The sequence below is a fragment of the Corapipo altera genome, unplaced genomic scaffold, assembly GCF_003945725.1.
Source record: "Corapipo altera isolate COAL_440 unplaced genomic scaffold, ASM394572v1 23, whole genome shotgun sequence".
Classification (NCBI taxonomy): Eukaryota; Metazoa; Chordata; class Aves; order Passeriformes; family Pipridae; genus Corapipo; species Corapipo altera.
In genome coordinates this window covers 11708061-11726418 of record NW_020884878.1, presented here as the reverse complement: position 1 = coordinate 11726418, position 18358 = coordinate 11708061, and the positions used below count along the sequence as shown (strand labels likewise).

The 18358-nt window shown below is 36.8% G+C and overlaps 1 protein-coding gene across 2 annotated transcripts in view; it reads right to left on the bottom strand.

Annotated features, from left to right (window-relative positions):
* Window positions 1–3302: 3302 nt before the first annotated feature.
* Window positions 3303–18358, bottom strand: part of PPP4R3A (protein phosphatase 4 regulatory subunit 3A) — a 45220-nt gene continuing 30164 nt past the window's right edge. The window contains exons 4-14 of one of the 2 annotated variants that reach the window (XM_027638002.1): window positions 17529–17606; window positions 17329–17445; window positions 16742–16858; window positions 15278–15409; window positions 15086–15188; window positions 14069–14227; window positions 12756–12925; window positions 9926–10068; window positions 7157–7347; window positions 6438–6664; window positions 3303–4179 (exon numbers count right to left, since the gene is read on the bottom strand). In XM_027638002.1, the coding sequence (XP_027493803.1) occupies window positions 4066–4179; window positions 6438–6664; window positions 7157–7347; window positions 9926–10068; window positions 12756–12925; window positions 14069–14227; window positions 15086–15188; window positions 15278–15409; window positions 16742–16858; window positions 17329–17445; window positions 17529–17606 (1551 nt within the window). In that variant the 3' untranslated portion in view covers window positions 3303–4065. The remainder of the gene's footprint in view (window positions 4180–6437; window positions 6665–7156; window positions 7348–9925; window positions 10069–12755; window positions 12926–14068; window positions 14228–15085; window positions 15189–15277; window positions 15410–16741; window positions 16859–17328; window positions 17446–17528; window positions 17607–18358) is intronic. The other variant, XM_027638001.1, reaches the window with a different exon arrangement.

The following is an 18358-nucleotide window of genomic DNA, read 5'->3' as shown; positions in this document are numbered from 1 at the left end:
ATATATTATTTTTACACTGTTCATAAATACCATTGGCATACAGAAGACTGCATCTCCCACTTCCTTTTTTTAGATTGCCTTTTATTAATTTATATAAAAACCCCACAAGATTTACCTACTCCAATGAATGTGATTGCAACTAGAGCAGTATTACATCAAGCTACAAGCTCACCAGGTAGCCAGCCCCCTATGAAAATCACAGAATAGTCATAGAATCATAAAGCCACAGAATATCCTGAGTTGGAAAGGATCCACAAGGACCAAGTCCAGTTCCTGGCTCTGTACAGGACAACCCCAAAATATACTAAGTTATGCCTCCTTCACATGAATTAAGACTTTAAATTGTGGCTCTGATTGAAGGCAGGCATTACAGATCCTCCCACAGGAGGATTTGCCGTATCTGCAGCACGCCCACGTGCCCTGCTTCCTTTCTACTGAACTGTTAGCTGTATATACCTTCATTTCTTCTGGACTCCAAAAAGAGAAAGTGGTGGAGAACATGCACGTGGACAACTTATCGGGAAGAACTTCAGTTGTGGCAAATTCTTGTCTTTGAATGTTCACCTGGTTTTACATGCAGGCTGCGGGTGAGCCCAAAGCAATAACCCATCTCATCTCCCACTTTCACAACTTACCTGGGTCTCGATATCCTTGAGGCAGGGGAACTGCAGTACTACTGCAGCATCGACAGCACTGCTCCAGGATGTCTCTGCAGCTGTAAAACGGTTGATAGAGGTAAGGCTGAACTTCTGCAGCCACTCTAAAGATGCCAGGAAACTAACTTAGCAAGGCAACCAGCACCTTTGTGCTGGCTTGAAAAGGTAGCTACTTGCCTTCAGCAGTATGAAAGCACAGCCTTATTAGTTCTCTAATTAAACAGTTTTGGAAATTTTCAGATGTAAAAACATGACCAAACCCCATCTGAACAGTTCCATCCCTGGTACGTTAAAAAGGATTGGATCTACTTGACACTTAACTCCGTGAGAACACGATGTCTCACCTGGGTGGGCTAAGAGATGGGTGAACAGCCTGATCTGTACTGCAGACAGTACACTGTAGAGACAACTTACTGTTTAGATACCCCAGTTTTAGACCCTCTTGCCCTCGAGACATGGGAGATCTTTTTTCTGGTGATGTGCGCTGTTAACCTGAATGCAGCCACGCTCTGTATACAGTAGAAAAAAAATCTGGAAATATTCCAGATCACCTGGAATTACTTTCATTAGTGTATGGGTTCCTTGGGGGATCAGGTACTCTGCATACATTTTGTCTGGTATTCCCAGTAAACCTAGGCTCAAAGGTGGGAAGCCTATATCAGAGTAACCAGCATCAAGTCTTTCAGCCACTTTTGTAATTATCCATCACTTCTCACAATCCCAGTATTTCCCCCACCAGCACCCCAAAATACATTTCAAGATTTTCAGGAATACAAAAGTGAACATTACTGGGCAAGAGCATACTCACCACTCACCTATTTTCTGACTACTCCCAATTTCCATGAATACAGTGTCAAAGTGTAGACATGTCCGATCAGGCCACAAGCATTAGATAACTGGGAAGACAACTAACCATCTAAATACAAGTCAGACAGCATTAAAAGACACTCAGCTTAATGTTTTACCAGTCCTATAGAGCTTCATAAAAATATAAAAAGTTCAAAAATATTCCTACTTTCATTATAATTTTGACCAAACTCAGTTACTTCAGGATTGTATTTCTTCTGTTAAATGCAATATTTCAAGTACTAAGAGTCCGAAATCCAAGATTCCTAAAAATATTATGAACATATCTGAACGTTTGGAAGACTGAAGGCATCAAACATCACAAGATCCAAGCTCTCCATTTCCAAAGGAACAGAAAAACATTAACAAAAAATGTCCTTTGACCACCTCAGAAGAAAGACTTCCTGAGATACAGTGTGGAGGACATGAAGATGACTATACGGATAAATTTGGAGAGCTTTATGCTCAAGGAAAGTTTGGCAGCTTGGGATAGATTTAGGTTCTGGCTAATTAAGAAAACCTGCAAAATTACAGATTTCCTTGATATGATGTCTGCTCTGATACTCAAGTTGCAAAAATCAGGTTTCAGGTGGTTGAGACAGCCCAGTGACTCTCCTGCTGCAGCAGCAGGTTGTATCTAATCCTGCAGTGACCATGTGCACAACTGCTGGCCTCTCTGTAAAATCTACTGCTGAGAACTGCCCTGTCACAGACATTTCAAACACACTGCAAAAACTCAACTTCAGAAAGTGATTACAAATGAACTTTTTGAGGAGAAGACGGCTAATCATTTTTCCCCAGTGCACACTCTTATTTAAATCTGAAATGGTTGGGGATGTATTCACAAAGTCTGAGCACAAAAGCTTTGGCTTTTGTAGCTGGCAGAGAATCTCCCACACAATGTACAACGTTCAGAAACAAAGTGCTAATCTACTCTTGGGTGTGATCGCCTGTGCTCCCACCTCAGATCTTCATTTCTCTTATTTCTATTTGTATATGAAACATTAATATATAATATCGTGATTGTTGCAAAATTGGTGCTTTGAATGTCTGAAAGGAAACCAGCTCCTGAAAATATATGTAAGAGAGGATCTCTTGTTTGCAAAGAACTGAATAAACTCCCCTTCATGGGAAGCACTGCTGTGCAAAGCTATCTTCTGTAAAAGGAGTAAGGAAGCGGATATAATGCCTAGTTTAAAATTAATAACTAATATTATTTAGATTTTCTGGAAGAGGGGAAAGAACATAGTCATTGAGTTAGACCCAAAGTTTAATTGCTGTTTTCCAACTAACTATTAGAAAAAATTTCAAAAGATGGTATCCTTGTAAAAAGTTTCTTCTACAACCACCTTTCATTCACTAAAACTGGTATTCCAAAGGAGATCAGATATTTTTAAAAAATACCACTAATGCGATTTTCCTTCAGCTTAAATTGTTTCTTTTTTATTTTTCTAAGTCAAATGAGTCAATATATTGGTATTCCTAAATCATCCATCTTGCATTTTGATGAGTTAGTTACCATCATTGTTCTGAGTTATGAAATTTCAAAATCTCTTTGGAATACTAATTTCCTATTTATAGGTTTCAATTTTTTTATTTCATCCTATTTCCCTGATTTTTCTCTCAACAGTTGCTGATGTAAAATTTAATATAAAATATTTAGTCACAAAATAGTTATTGCTTTTATGCACATTGTGGTAAGATTTTTTTTTTCTCCAATAAAAACTATACCATCTTCCATAAAATCCTAAACATATTAAGAACTGTGATGCAGAACAAAATTACACAGTGTGAAACAGGTACCAGCACAACAGTGAGATTATATTACATCAAAAAATTTTAATGGTCCCAAATATATACTCAACAACTAAGCATACACTCAGGGGGGCAAAAAAAAATTATGACACAAAAGTGACCACATCTAGAATTCCACTCAATCTTTAATCAAGAAGGGACAAACAAATCCCCCACCTCAAAAAAAATTTCTGCAGTTTAAAGGGCAAAGGGAACAGATTTAAAAAAAAAGAGGAAACTTTATATTCGGCCCTCCCCCGTAGAGGTTTTTAAAACCTGTTGTAGCTTGAGTAAAATGTTCAGAATGTACGATTTCAAAGGCAGGTCTCTTTTTTACAAAGAAACTGCTGGCATTCTAACTAGTGAAGAATTATGGCAAAACCCGCCTTTTCTTCAGAAGTCTCATACATGGTCCAAGAAAGCATATTCTGATTGTAGCAACTGACCAGCCAATCCAGAGTTCCACTAACAAAACTCCTGCCCTGTTGGCTTTTTTTTTGTTTTGTTTTGTTTTCCATTTCCTTCCCTGAGAAAAGGGCAACATGTGGTCCAAGCTGGAGAGCTCAAAGGCATAAGTCTTTCCCCTAAACGAAGTATTTCTCCTTCTTCTGCTCCTTTGAATTGGCACTTGATTGGCAGAAATCCATTTGTATAGGTTTATCTGTGTCACAGACAGTAATTCACAAAAGATTGCTGCTTTGCTGTGGGTTTGTTTTGTTTTTGGAAAATATATCCTTCCCCAACTGGTAATGTTCTTCAGCAGTTGCCATTATGATGACTCAAGCTTTGCTTTCTTTGACAAAAGTAAAGTTTCCTCTTTATCTTCATCTTCATCATCCTCTTCATCATCATCAGGATAATCTACAAGCCCAACGAGGCCTCCCTACGAAGACAAACACAACTACTATAATTAAGAAAATGTTTGCACATCGATACTTCACATCTGTATTGGAACATGATGTCTGCACAGAATACTGCCACAAGCATTCTGGTTCAGGAGGTTTTGAATAAAACGAAGCAGAACAAAAAGAAATCCTTCAGTATGAATGACATTATCTGAAAATTTTTAAATCAATAAATCCAAAATGGGGTTTTACCTATCCAACTGGAAGTATTTCCAGCTGAAATTAAAGTGAAGTCAAAAATCTTAGTTTTGCTAAGTGTCACTGCAGCTCCATCTGTGAAGACGTAAATTCTATTTTTACTGAGCACAGCTGACTGCAGTGAACGATTTGGAAGCACTTCAGAAACAAATACAGAATATCCTTTGAATTTGAATTTTTCAGTTATGATACTTTTAGAACACCGTCTGTCTTCAAAAAAGTTAGTTTAAATGTGTAGGAACTTAAAGATTTTTTTTGAGTAAGATAATGGGATGAGGTGTACAGGTTACAAAGTTTAAATAAGTTGTCAGCTGAAAATGAAAATGTATCTAGTAGCATTAAAACCTTCCCTGTATTTCAAATAACCACAAAATTTTAAGATTAGGCAGCCCTAGACTCATGAAGAAGCAGCATAAACTTCTGAAACTTCCTCTAACTATGCTGCAATTTCTGAAGCTTAACCAGCATTTAATTACAATGACAGTTACTGATACTTTACTCAAAGATCCTACTACTTATTCAGGTGCCTAATGATGGACATCCAAACCAGAAAATTTCAGTCAACTGTCTACCAAAATACAACTTGAAAAAAACATTACACACATTCTGTACAGTCACATACAACACAACACTGAGGATACTACCCCTAAAACAGTAGCATCATAATTAATGAAAAACCCAATTTCAACACTTTTCTGGTTTGTGACTGCGGCACATTTTACTCTGAAAGAATGTACCTTATGCCTGAATCCACAAGTGGTTTTTCAGTGCTCTGCATACACAGTGTAACCTGAACATTTTTCTTTTGCCACCACTGTTTGACTTTTTGGAGCCAATACTGTATGCAATATGTTCCATATGTAAAGACTCCATTTCAGACTCGAGGAATTACACTGTCTGGGAGAGAACAAGGCTCTAAACTGAACTGATTTTCAAGCCAGTTACCTCCCTTTTAAAAAGTGCTTGACTAACTCTTGGGTTATGCAAGGAGTTTCCCCCACACAGGGATTTAGAGGAAGTGTTCCTTTAGTTCTCCTATCAGCAAAACTCTTCTAATTCAAGTGTTTTCAACAGAAGGCAATCCAAATACAAACTCTTAAGCCATGTTCAATAAAAGAAAGAAAAAAACTTAACCCGCCATTTACCTTCACTAAAAGTTAGGTGAACAAGCAGTATGGTGGCATTAAAAAACAAGGATGAATCAGAGTTATTCCAAGGCTATGTGACAAGTGGTATACGTACCTGACCCTTCAGAAATGCAAACACGTGTTATGAAAATAAATTTTCATTATCTGAACTACCCCGTATCAACACTATCCCATCTGGCCCCCTGTGCTGGGAAGACACCAGTCACTATTTCTCTGACTTGGTTTAAACAGTTTTAGCCAAAAATCTGATAAAATCCAACAGTGTCCTAAAATGTACTTTAAAATGCTAGTTTTGAATATTTACTGCAAGCTGTAATACTCTTTTAAAGGGGCTTTCTTCTATTACTACAATATGTTCCAAACCAAAGCTATATGTTAGTTCAAATGGTAAAAAAGTCTCACTAGGATATTAAAAATTGTTTTGCCTTACAGTAAGCATCCCCAATACAATTTCTTTCTTTCACAAATGCCAGTTATGTAATCTGAACAATATTAAAAACGGTGAGAGCAGAAATCTTCAATGGGTGTGGCAGGACATTGTAGAATCTAGCAAACTTTTGGCCATGTTTCCAAAATATTTCTGTATTTTTACCTGCCAAATATCCCTGTGCAATTTAATAAAAGTAAAGTGTTATCTGTATTTCACAGTGAATATCACTGCTAAGAGCAACCAGCGGTGTGCTTCCTGCTTGAAGAGTTTGGGCATTAAAAGATCTTTTATTTTTTCTATATATGGCAGATCTCGTTAAAAATGCTGAAGGCCAACAGTAAGTCCACACAAACCAGAGAGTCCATTAGTGCTTAATGTGCCAGAATTCACACAAATGTGAGACAGATGCTAAAGAAAATTCCTACTCTATAACAATGAAGTCAACCTAATTGAAAATTACCTTAGTTGTAATAGCTGCCATCTGAGATGTGCTTTTAGAAACTGATCCTGGTGAGCCAGGGGACCCTGGAGACCCAGGGGACCCAGGGGATCCAGGCAGATTACTTGCAGATGACTGGCTGGTAAGATTAGATTTTGTACCACTGGAAAAAGAAAGCTTGAAACTTGGGCTCTGACGACCTGAAAGGTTAGTTTTCAGAAGAACTTCCTTTTCTTCACTCTCTTTCACTGGAGGGGGAAAAGAAAAAAAAAAAAAGGCAAAAGTAAAGCGTATTACTGAATGAAACACTTAATTACAAATTACTTTACTGTGTGGAAAAAGGCTTAATACTTTACGTACAACTCAGTAAAGTGAGTCATCATAGACTTTTTTTCCATACTACTGTACCTACACCTTGCCACTGGCCAGGAATGAACGCTTTTGTTCTATGAATGATATCACCTGAACATTATGAAGAAAATTTTTAATTATAAACCTGAATAAAACACAGAAAAACTCGACTATCAGCTAAGATCACTGAAATGCTTTAAGAAATCAACAACAACAACATTTTGTATTGTTCTGCTTTTAAAGATAACAAAACTGTTTTAAAGGGGTGTTCCACCAACTTGATGTCACAATTTCAAAATCTACAAGCTTCAGAATAAATACATGCAAATCCTTCATTGCAGTAGGACTAAAATAATACAAGTCGTGGCATTCATCTTCTCATCACTTACATTTTTTTCTTTCCATGAATTTACTGATAGGGTCCATAATATCCTCATCATTTTTAGGTTTGTCAGAAGGGGGCACCACTGCCTCTCCATCTTCCATATCATCCTCATCAGTATTAAACCACATTTCCTCCTCATCCTCCAGGGTTCTTGCATCCCTTCTGTATCTGTGGTTTCTCAAAATGGAGCGCATGCTACAGAACAGTTAAGTTTTAAAAGTTTAGGTTCAAAAATCAACTCATTAATAATAAAACTTCTGCTCCACAGTTACAGTGACCGTGTACAGCTACATACATTGTAGAGCAATAAAAAACACCAGCAAATCATTCTGTAATGTGAACCTTTGTATTTTCAAAGCAAGTATCATTAAAAACTTTTCTATATAAATCAAATATGGTACAACTCTGCTAACAGCACTTTCAGACTATCTGTGCAAAATTTTGTAGCTTATAAACAGTATTATTAGAAGTAATTTTGATAAATCTCACTTAAGTGTTGCATTCAGGCTTGGTTTGCCAGTCTGCACTGATAAAAAGTTGTAAAACAAAGAGTTTAGAAATTTTAGACTTTTCCTCTGAAAATACTTCGTAACCTGTCAGTATTCAGGGTCCAACATGTTAACAAGGAAAACCAAATAAAAATCTAACTTAAATATTACTCCAGTTTTAAACAGATACATTAAAAAGACAGTTATCTCTCTCTGCCATATCAACCTGTTGCAACTTTTGGTCAGTATCACTATTTTCCATTCTTCAGAGCCCTGGATATGAAGTGCTACTCCCCCCCCCCATTTGATCTATTATTAGTGCTGGTTTATCTCAGTTCAACCTTCTTTTCTCCCAGAAGCTGTATTATGGTCTGGGAGCAGAGAGACAGGGATGTGCCCCTTGAAGAATGGTGAAGAAGAAGTGGAAGAGAGGTTGAAAACATTCTTTTCATTGCTAGATGTTCATTCTAACAGTCGATTTCCAACAGAAGCATGAAACCCTTGATGGAGCACTTCACAACTTACTGGCTGAAATTTAATATTTTTCATAAAATCTCTGTTACTGGGATCAAAATGTTAATAATACAACCCAGATCTTCTGTTTAAAGAAAGGGTCTCGCATTAATGACTGCACGAAAAAGTCAGAAGGGGAAAAATTAGGAAATGGCAAGGTATTTAATAAGAATGCTAAATACACTTTTAAAAATAAATCTAGTTCTGAGTAAATTGCTTTCCAACATTATCATCTGGATCTATACATCCTGCATCATTTAACACTGCATTTAACCTTGAGTTCTGCTAGTAGTGCAAAACTGTGACTTAAGTGGAACTCTTCTGAATACTTTTATGGCCCATGCCAAAAAAATGTCGGTCTCCTTCCTTACCAAACTATTCTTTGCTAAAATATGTAAATAGATTCTTGTAATTTTTTCATGTTAATATTTCTGGGGTTTGACTTAAGAAATTACATTGACTGTGACAGGACTTGTGCAGCCACTATATCCGATGTAGGAAGAAGGTAAAAACCGAGCTGGTTGAGCTCCAGACCTCTCGAAGCTCTATTTTCTGTTGGATAAACTCATGCAGCACAACTATACACAACCCCCTAGCTCAACTGAAGCCAAGAAAAGACTAATGTTTTACTTGCTATACTGGATAGAAATTACTGAATTACAGCTGGGTGTTCTTTCCAACACATGCATTAATTTAAGTAAGAATCATAGGCTTGAATTTCACAGCTGTTTAAGTGATAAGCTTAGCTGACACAACCCAAAATAACATCATCTCACCTATAAAACATTAGTACTCAAAACTGCAGGTCCTACACATGCTCTTGGAAGTGCTTCAACATTTTAAAATAAATGTAGACTTATACTCTTTATTTTAATTGTACAAGTCTCAAATTTAAATACTGGTTAAGAAATCTTGTGGCAGGAAACAAAAGTCTGAGATTTCAAGATGTCCTTGTAAGACTAATCAGGATTAATTTTTTAATGTTTTCTCAAACTAATTCAAGACAGCAGAACAAGAACAGGTCTTGCTAACAATTCTTAGGAGTAACTCATCTATTCACACAAGCAGTCTATCTTGTTTTAATGACACTAGACATAAGTCAAAAATAAATGGAGTAAGGAGGCCTAAACTTCCTATTTTTATACAAAGCAGCCTTTTAACCTTGGGTTACTGTATATTAAGGAAAGGAACTTTTGCTCTGGCAAGCAACAGAAGGTGTGATTCAAGTGTTACATCAGACTGCTTTTTCACTCCATCAGCAGCTCTAAAAGTGACAAAAAAGTGCTCTCTGAAAATTTCTCTGCGTATTCTACTTCTCAGGCATTTTGGTAGAGCTTATCTGAATATCTACTCCCACAGCTAACTAAAATAAAAGGAAATCTGACGTGTGAATTTTTTAAAGGAAAAAATCCACAGAATGATAATTCAAAACTGAGCAATCATTCAAATCAGCATTGAAAATCCGTTATTTAAACAAATGAACTTTGGATACTCGGTAGCTTCCAGCCTCATTAAAATACTGTACATAAGTTTAAGATATGACCAATAAGCATTATGACTGGGAGTCCAGCAACTAATGTTAGCTGAAAGTTGATTTGCTCAAAAACCTGCAGCAACACATTTGAAAATCCCACTTTTAGTCAAGTAAAATCGACAATGCAAGCAGGAGTCTAAATTATGTACATTTCCCACTATCAGAGAACAATCCACCAATATTCTGAAAAGGGAATTAACACATTAATATACTATTAAGAGCGTTGAGTGCATTTTACCTGTCAAGTTTTGGATTATCTTGTCTTTCCCTTTGTTGCTCAAATCGTAGTTTCAGTCCTTTGAATGTCTGCACATAATCTACATCTTCCAGTGCCTTCCAGTAATTTTCAATTACATGAGCCGTTAACGATTTTATATCTTCCTACAGGAATGAACAAATATAAAGTGACTTACTTTCATTCAAATGAATTTATTTAATACAATATAAAAAGTAACAGAAATGAGAAGTTATTTTAAAATATGCCACATGAAGCACTGTATTAATTAGCTTATGCAAAAAGTAGCATTAAGCATACAACTGCAGTCAAAAATCTAGTGTCAAATATTTAATTAGCAAAACAGCGTCAAATTTTCTAGAAGTGTCTTCTTCAAAACACATGACAGAACCCAAAACCCGATAAAAAACCCATACCAAACCCAATTCTAAAATGCCTTTCCCATTGTAACTTATAAATATTTTTATATTGATAGATTAACTGGTACCTGTTGAATTAAAAACATGTTTATGAGATACAGGTTTGGCATTCATATTATTTCTTTCCTTGTCGCAAATAAATTACTTATGTAAAAATAATTATTCAATGCATTTGTTTAGATTGAGAACAAGAAAGCTATTTTTCATCACAACCTAACATCAAGTTTTTTTCTTTGTGGCTATGCAGTATTGGTGAAGGTCCTTTACAAAAGCTTCCCAACCCTTCTGCTGTTTCAGTTTAGCTTTGTGGCTGCCCAAAGCCACTCTACGCAGCTGAGACTAGCACAGGTCTGCACACTGCAGCAGGAAAACTGCTCCTGTGCAGTGTTTTGCTTTCTTAACCATGCACAGCCCTTGAAATACACTGGAGAATAAACACCCGAATTACCATCCACTAAGGGTTATGTGCTTAAAAGTAATCTTTTTGGTTATGTGCTTAGAAGTCATCTCTTGTAAATGGTAATACACCAATAAAAACAGAAACATGCTTTTTAAAAATTTGCTGTCTTTAAAAACAAACTTGGATGAAAAAAAATGGACAAAATTATTGACAGATACCAAGAAGTAGTCTGGGAATGCAACCTTGATATTTGTGTGAAAAGGTGGATAAGAAAAAAAATAGTTATTTATTTTCCCATAGTATGATCTGTAGAATCAGCACCCAATCTCATGGAGTATTGAAAGACCACACATGCTAGTATGACCCTGGTTGGACACCAGGTGTCCACCAAAGCTGCTGTATCACACCACTCTTCAGCTGGGCAGGGGAGAGAAAATATAACGAAAGGCTCACAGTTTGAGATAAGGACAGGGAGAGATCACTCACTAGTTACTGTCAAGGGCAAAACAGATTCGAATTGGGGAAATTAACTAAATTTACTACCAATCAAATCAGAGTAGGAGAATGCAAAAGAAATACAAATCTTAAAAATATCTTCCCCCACCCCTCCCTTCTTCCTGGGCTCAATTTTACTCATGATTTTCTCTACCTCCTCCCCCAAACGGTGCAGGGGGACAAGGAATAGGGGCTCCAGTCAGTTCATCACAAGTTGTCTCTGCCACTCCTTCACTTCTTCCTCCTCAGGAGTAGGACTCCTCACACTCTCTCATGTGAGACAGTCCTTCACAAACTTCTCCAACATGAGTCCTTCCCATGGGTTACAGTTCTTCACAAACTGCTCTCGTGTGGGTTCCTTCCATGGCATGCAGTCCTTCCCAAACAGGTTGCTCCATTGTGGGTCCCCCCATGGGTCACAAGTCTTGCCAGCAAACCTGCTCCAGTGTGGGCTCCTCTCTCCATGGGGCCACAGTCCTGCCAGGAGCCTGCTCCAGCGCAGGCTTCCCATGAGGTCACTGCCTCCTTTGGGCATCCCCCTGCTCCAGTGTGGAGTCCGCCATGGGCTGCAGGGGGACATCCTGCCTCCTCATGGTCTTCGAGGGAAGTTCTGCTCCAACCTTGGCCAGTGGTACATTAATCTTGGAGCCAGCTGGCATTACCTCTACTGAACACAGGGAAGCTTGTAGCAGGTTCTCCAGATGCCACCCCTTTAGCTGCCGCCCATTAAACCTTGCCACACAAATCCAATACAGCACAGCACAAATCAGGGTCACCTATATCGATTAACTTTTTTCACAGCTTCAAAACCAGTTTTCAAGCAACTCTGCCATGACTATCAGGTCATCTCAGCCTTAAATTACCTTGAGTTCCAACTCAGAAAGGAAAGAGATGATCAGCACTGAAGATTTCGAGAGGTGACAAGGCCTGGTGACTTACTCCTCCACAACTGTCTGCACCCTAGCTTGGCCCCACTTACCACATTTACAGTCTGTACAACATCTGTAAGAATCTGGATGCAAACAACAGGGAGGAAACAGTACTGTGCAGACAGCCAAACTGGCATGAATATTTAAGAGGCTCCCCATGGAAGGGACTTTGTAGCACTTCGTTAATATAATCAAAAGACTGGTATCTCTTCTGTATATTTCCACATTCCATTGGATTATCATTACAGAGCAGAGCTAAATTTGATGAGTTTGTAGCACTGGTTTCACATTATATTCCTGTCATACATAACAAGTCCATCCAATTTGCATGATGAAACTTGATTAGTGCTGCCTTTGCAAATCTGGGTACTGTGAGTACTATCAAGTGAATTTAATTTTCAAGTAACAGTACTGTTTAAATGTAGGAAAGAACAAGTACAAATATGTAACAGTGATAGAAAAGAAGGTTCATATAAATACAGTATCATATGGTTCCATTATGACAGTATAATTTAGGGCAAAAGCAAAAAGAAATTGAATTACAAGACTAAACAATACAGTAATTATCTTCAGCATGTAACAGCACTCACCACTCTGATAAATTCGAACATCTCTATTATGGCAGAGTTCATCAGATTATAACGGGAACCATTATTTAGAAATGCTTTGACCACAGGTTCAAACAAAAAACTTTTCATTATATAACGGTTGTAGAATTCATCTTTTAGCCCAATTATCTTTCTCTTGAAACGAAGGGCACCTGAAACAGAAGCGTTGTCAAAAGAATTTTTAAATTTAAAAGAAAAAAATGCAAAAATTACTCAGCATTAGTTAGAGCAATTTACAACCTCGGTTTGTATACAGCCGTACATTACCAGAAATAAGCAATACATTCAGCTCTTCTCTGATTCTCTATAGTCTTGACTACACTGTTGAAGATTACTTATCTGTTTTAGCATAAAAAAATCCTCCATCATAATTGTACAAATGAAACTACCTCTGTTCACTGAAGAAATAATATAGTATTGTTTAACTATCTCATTACTAATATAAAGGTGTATTTTTGATTTTTAAATGACATATGGTAAAGGTAAAATATTATGTCAGTAAAGAACTGAGAAATGTGCTTATCATTCCCATTATTCAAATGCAAGTTTGATTAGACTTAATTAGTTCTATTTGATTAGGATATAAACTATTTCATTTTAAAATTGGTAAACGACCTTTTCTTCACACACATAAGGCGGCAGAGGCTTAATTTACAAACTGTTTGAAGCTCTTTCTGAAAGTCCAAACCGTATACAAGTGAGAGAATGTCCATGTATCACGAGAAAGTACAGTATGATCTCATTAAAAGACAGCACATTTTGCTTAGCAACTAGGTGTACAGGAAAAAGATTATTAAAGATCTAAAATCAAACGCAGGTTATTCAGTTACAAATTTAAATGGTACTGCTCACTGTATGGTACTGCTCAGTCAGCTTAAGGTTTTGTTTAACTATTACGTGCACAACAGAATTATGGAAAAAATCTCTTACCTGCCTTCAAAATTAAGTCACACTGCTTTGCCATTACTGAGCTGCACATGGTCAAGAAACTATCAGAGTTTCAAGAGCAGCACACAGAATTTCTGTGCAGTTTAATGCAGTCAGGTAGCTGTATCTCTAATTAAGTACCTCTGATAACTTCTACTAAAAAATATCAAAGCTTACAACACTTTTCTTAGTATATTCAATACTGACACACCATCTTTTCAAATCACCTCTCCACTGAAATGAGAGAAAATTTCCATATTCAATCATAACTTGTCATGATCTATGAACAGTGTTCTCCCAGCAGAATGAAGACACATAACACTTCACACTGACAAAATACTAGTTTATTCCTTAGCTTTCAGACTTACACAATGCCAGGAAAGCGTGCTTCGAGGCCATGAGAACGAGTACCCTCCGCAGGATATCTTTGTTAATGATGTAGTTCTTTATGTGATAGGTATGATGTTCTACGCAGAAAGTCAGCAATTCCAGTATTAATGCCAAGAGCTGGGCTGTCTGAAAATCATCTGGAATAGAAACAAAACCCAAATAATTAAACTTATCTGGAATAGTGCCTCCAGAAGCTAACTTCAACTATCCAACTGCAGTCTGGTAAACATTTCCAAGTTCTTGTATATTCCCACAGACAGTTTATGGGAGGTGCTGCAGGATATGTTTAGTCTTTAAAACAGAAATTGAACAAGCTTGTTATGGATTATTTTCTATAAATACAGATATGGCAGAAAACCTCCTAAACTACAGAAACAACTACATTTTCTTAAATTGGTGTTTGAAGAGTACAGAAGTGAACACTAACACAAGCAGTCAGGTTTATTTAACCAAATCTCATTATGTTGTCCACATATCTATACCATAAAGTATCACCCCATATGCAGTGCCTTGACTAAGTCTGAACCAAAGTTGTGATCTATGATGCCTTTTAACAAAACTACTATGCAAGAAATATCTCAGGTTCTTTTAATACTTGTGATAAAAACTGCTGCTAGTAGCCAGCATGAACAGTTACTTCATCACTGATCTTTGTTTTCTTAGCCCAATGTAGGAACAATATCCTCAAACTCAGCACACCTTCTTAGGGGAAATGTTGCAACATCTCTGGTAGTCTCTGACCTTAAAAAACATTTATGCATGTGTACAAGTCTATGTCACTGAACTGCCTCATGAGTCCCCAAAAACTATAAAAATACTTTTATTTTTGCTGCAGCCAAATTTGCAGCAAATGTCACTTCATAAATCAGGTCTCTTGTTATGCTTATGTATTATTCAAATGACTAAATCATGAATCAACACTTTACTTTGAACTGTGTGACACAATCTCAGACTCTCTTTAAGACAGAAAATGTCCTTTGACAGGTATTCATTACCTTTGCTAGGCTTGTCCTCTGTAGTATTGGCCAATAAAGGGGCTGTCAGAACATGCATACAATGTTTGTAGAAGAAACCCAAGAATTCTGTCTTTTCTGTTTTCTAAAGAATAAAAAAATCCCACATGTAAAACATATCATCAAATACTCTAAGAAACCCAAATATAATTTCATTTCAAGGTATTTACTTACATTGGCAGTGGCGAGCATATTTTCTGGATCAACTAAAGTACGAAGCAAACCCATGAGTAGCACTGCCCCTCCAAGTTCTGGATCTGTGTCACAAATCATGTGTTCTATAATGAGGTTAATGAGCAATATATCCTAACATGGAAAAAAAAAAAAAAAAGACAAAAATCAATTCTAATGCTACTCCCTTTTCCCAGATCTGAAATTACCTTCTGAAAGGGTTACTGCCTGGTTAAAAATGTGTTCTTGCAAAATTTTGTGAGGTGTGAACAACTACCAAACAAAAAACCCCAAACTTAACAAAAATAAATTAACTTTACATAGCACTGATACATACTGATCAGTGGTTCAACAGTAAGAACGTAAGCAGTGAAGAGGAAACTTTTAAAGCAACTAAAAATGGTAATGAAATGAACAATTTAATTTCGAATTTAGTCTGAACCGAAACATCAAAAGATCAAAAGTACACAAGCACATCCTGAACAGTCTCAAAATTCAACTGATTTCTGGAAGCACTTTCAGAGTAAAGAAGTTTTCATTTGTATTCCCCTTTAAAATACATACCAAAAGATTTATTTCCACAAACATACAACAGGAAATTTTATAACGCTACTGAACTTGATGAAATCATTTTCACCTAAAAATAACCCTAACATGTATTTGCAGAAAACAAGAATAACACATGAAAATGAAGAATAACATTTACATTTAGGAATACCTAAACTGAAGTTGCTTAGTTACCACTCTTCCCCATAGAAGAAGACAGGCATCAGACACAAGTGGCTGGAACCACTAGCAATATTCACTGTCCCCTTTCTTTCAGTATAGAAGCAGTAGCATTAGGAGCTTCCTGTTCTCTGGTATGTTTTTGGCAGTTACAAGAAAAAAACATTAACTATCTCCTCTGTGGAAAAGGCAGCATAACGTTTTCACTCCACTGGATACCACTCTGAAATACCTTTCTTGCCACTAGTTGTGTGCTAACGTTTTGTATTAATCTGTTACAGAGGATCCTCGGAAAATCCATCAACAAGTGTTCTTAAACATTTAGGGCCATAATTCCTCTTTCAACATGTATGATAATAAACTGAACACAGGTTTCTTATATGTAAAATAAAAACACATGTACATGCCAATATCAAGACTGAAATTTATATTTCACATTTTAAGGAGGACATTGTTCAAAACATTTTGTTTTGCTTGTATGACTGCTGATGTTAACCAGAATGGTGGTTTATGGTAACCTGTTTTACTCTACATATAATGCAACAAGTATCTGTGAACGGGTGAACGCTCATGTCACCTGACTAACAGAACTTTTAAAAGCATTGTAGTTCAGTGCCCTGTTACCATCATGACTATACCCCATACTTCTTCAAAACCAGGGCTCATGTCATCATAGAGATATAAATCTAAAACAGTAATTTCCAAAAACACTACACACATTTCTGGGGACTCTCTACTTACATCATCATTCTGCTGCGCTTCCTGCATGACAAACTCTCGTACCATGGATGGGTTGTATTCAACCAAATAAGAGAATATATCAGTGGCTGCACTTCGTACTTGTGCATCATCCATACCCTGGAACAGTCAAATAAAATCATTTATGTTTCCTTGAAAGGTTTAAATGCAACCAGAAAACATACAGCTTTAATTCCTACTCAAAAGTCATACCTAATTATTGCTAAAACCATATTCTAAAACTGAGTCAACTCTCACTGCTTTCCTGTACATTTAACCACTGTTGGGCAAAATAAATTTTATGGTTTTGCTGCCCCTCTATTTTCTTATTTAACTGTACACCAAAAAGCAGGTAAAGACAGGAAAGCAAATAAGGAAACAAAACCACAAGAATGCCAATGTAATATTGTAAATGCTTTTAAACTTTTACAGAAGTATTTTAAACATTCTGAAGCTCAAGCTAAGATAAGACAAATGAAGCAAACACATCAGAGAACCAGTTGCTGAAGTTCGTGCTGAAGTTACTTTTTAAAAAAACCTCGCTGGAGATGAGCAAAATTGTTATGACAAGTAGAACTGAAATGACTTACCAATATGACTTCTAGTGCAGGCAGTATGCCCATATTTGATAAGGTTTTGAAAAATGCATCTCTGTTTTGAGGTTGCAGTGTTTGTGAGAATGCACAAAACTCTTTCAGAAAATTTACCTGAAAACCAGGAATATACCAGTCAGATACAGGTGTCCCTTTGTGGTAACTGTCCCTTTCATGTATATTTACAGATTTCTTACCAATTCCTGTCTTTTCTCCTCATCTGTGGCTTCATCTGTTAGTTGTGCAAACAAGTCTGTCAGAAATTTTTCATCTTCCTACAAAGGCAAAACAATACCATTTGTTTATCTGACAATATCAAAAGGCATCCAAGTATAACATAAAGTTCTAAACCATGCCTCCTGGAATTAAGAGAACATATGCTTGTATGATGTAGTTAATCATACCAGTATCAGCTTTCCAATTCAATTTACAAACAAATTAATATGAATCTTGGTTTTGAGTTTCAATCATGTTCAGCACCACTCCACTCCCCAATAATTCACTCCTGGTTACAACATATGTTGTGTTGCCTTTGGTTGTCCTTTTTCTATTTTCTACTGCAACTCTCATCATTTTGTCTATGACTTCTTCTTTATCTTCCTTCCCCCTTGTCACATGCCTGTCCCCTTAAACCACACTATCCTTGCTTCGACTGTTTACATACATAAACATGACCTCCCACACAGTCCTACACACACACACTGACACACACACATATATCTTTGGAATGTTATGAAATCTTTGCAGCAGAACAAAAGCAAGGACATGATGATGGGGGGGCTGCAGGAACAGGGCGAGATTCTTTCTCCCACAATGTTGTGAAAAGGTTGAATTCTAGAAATTAAATTAAAACAACTGTTCCTACCATATACAGCATTTATTGGGTGTTCTGGCTGGCAGCAATCAAAAACTGTTCTGTTATTTTCCATGCTGCTGTACCTTAGCAAAACTACAAACAGCAGCAAACACATTAGAAATCTGTATTTTGATTGAAAGAAGCAGCAATACTTAGCTTTCCATAACCTTT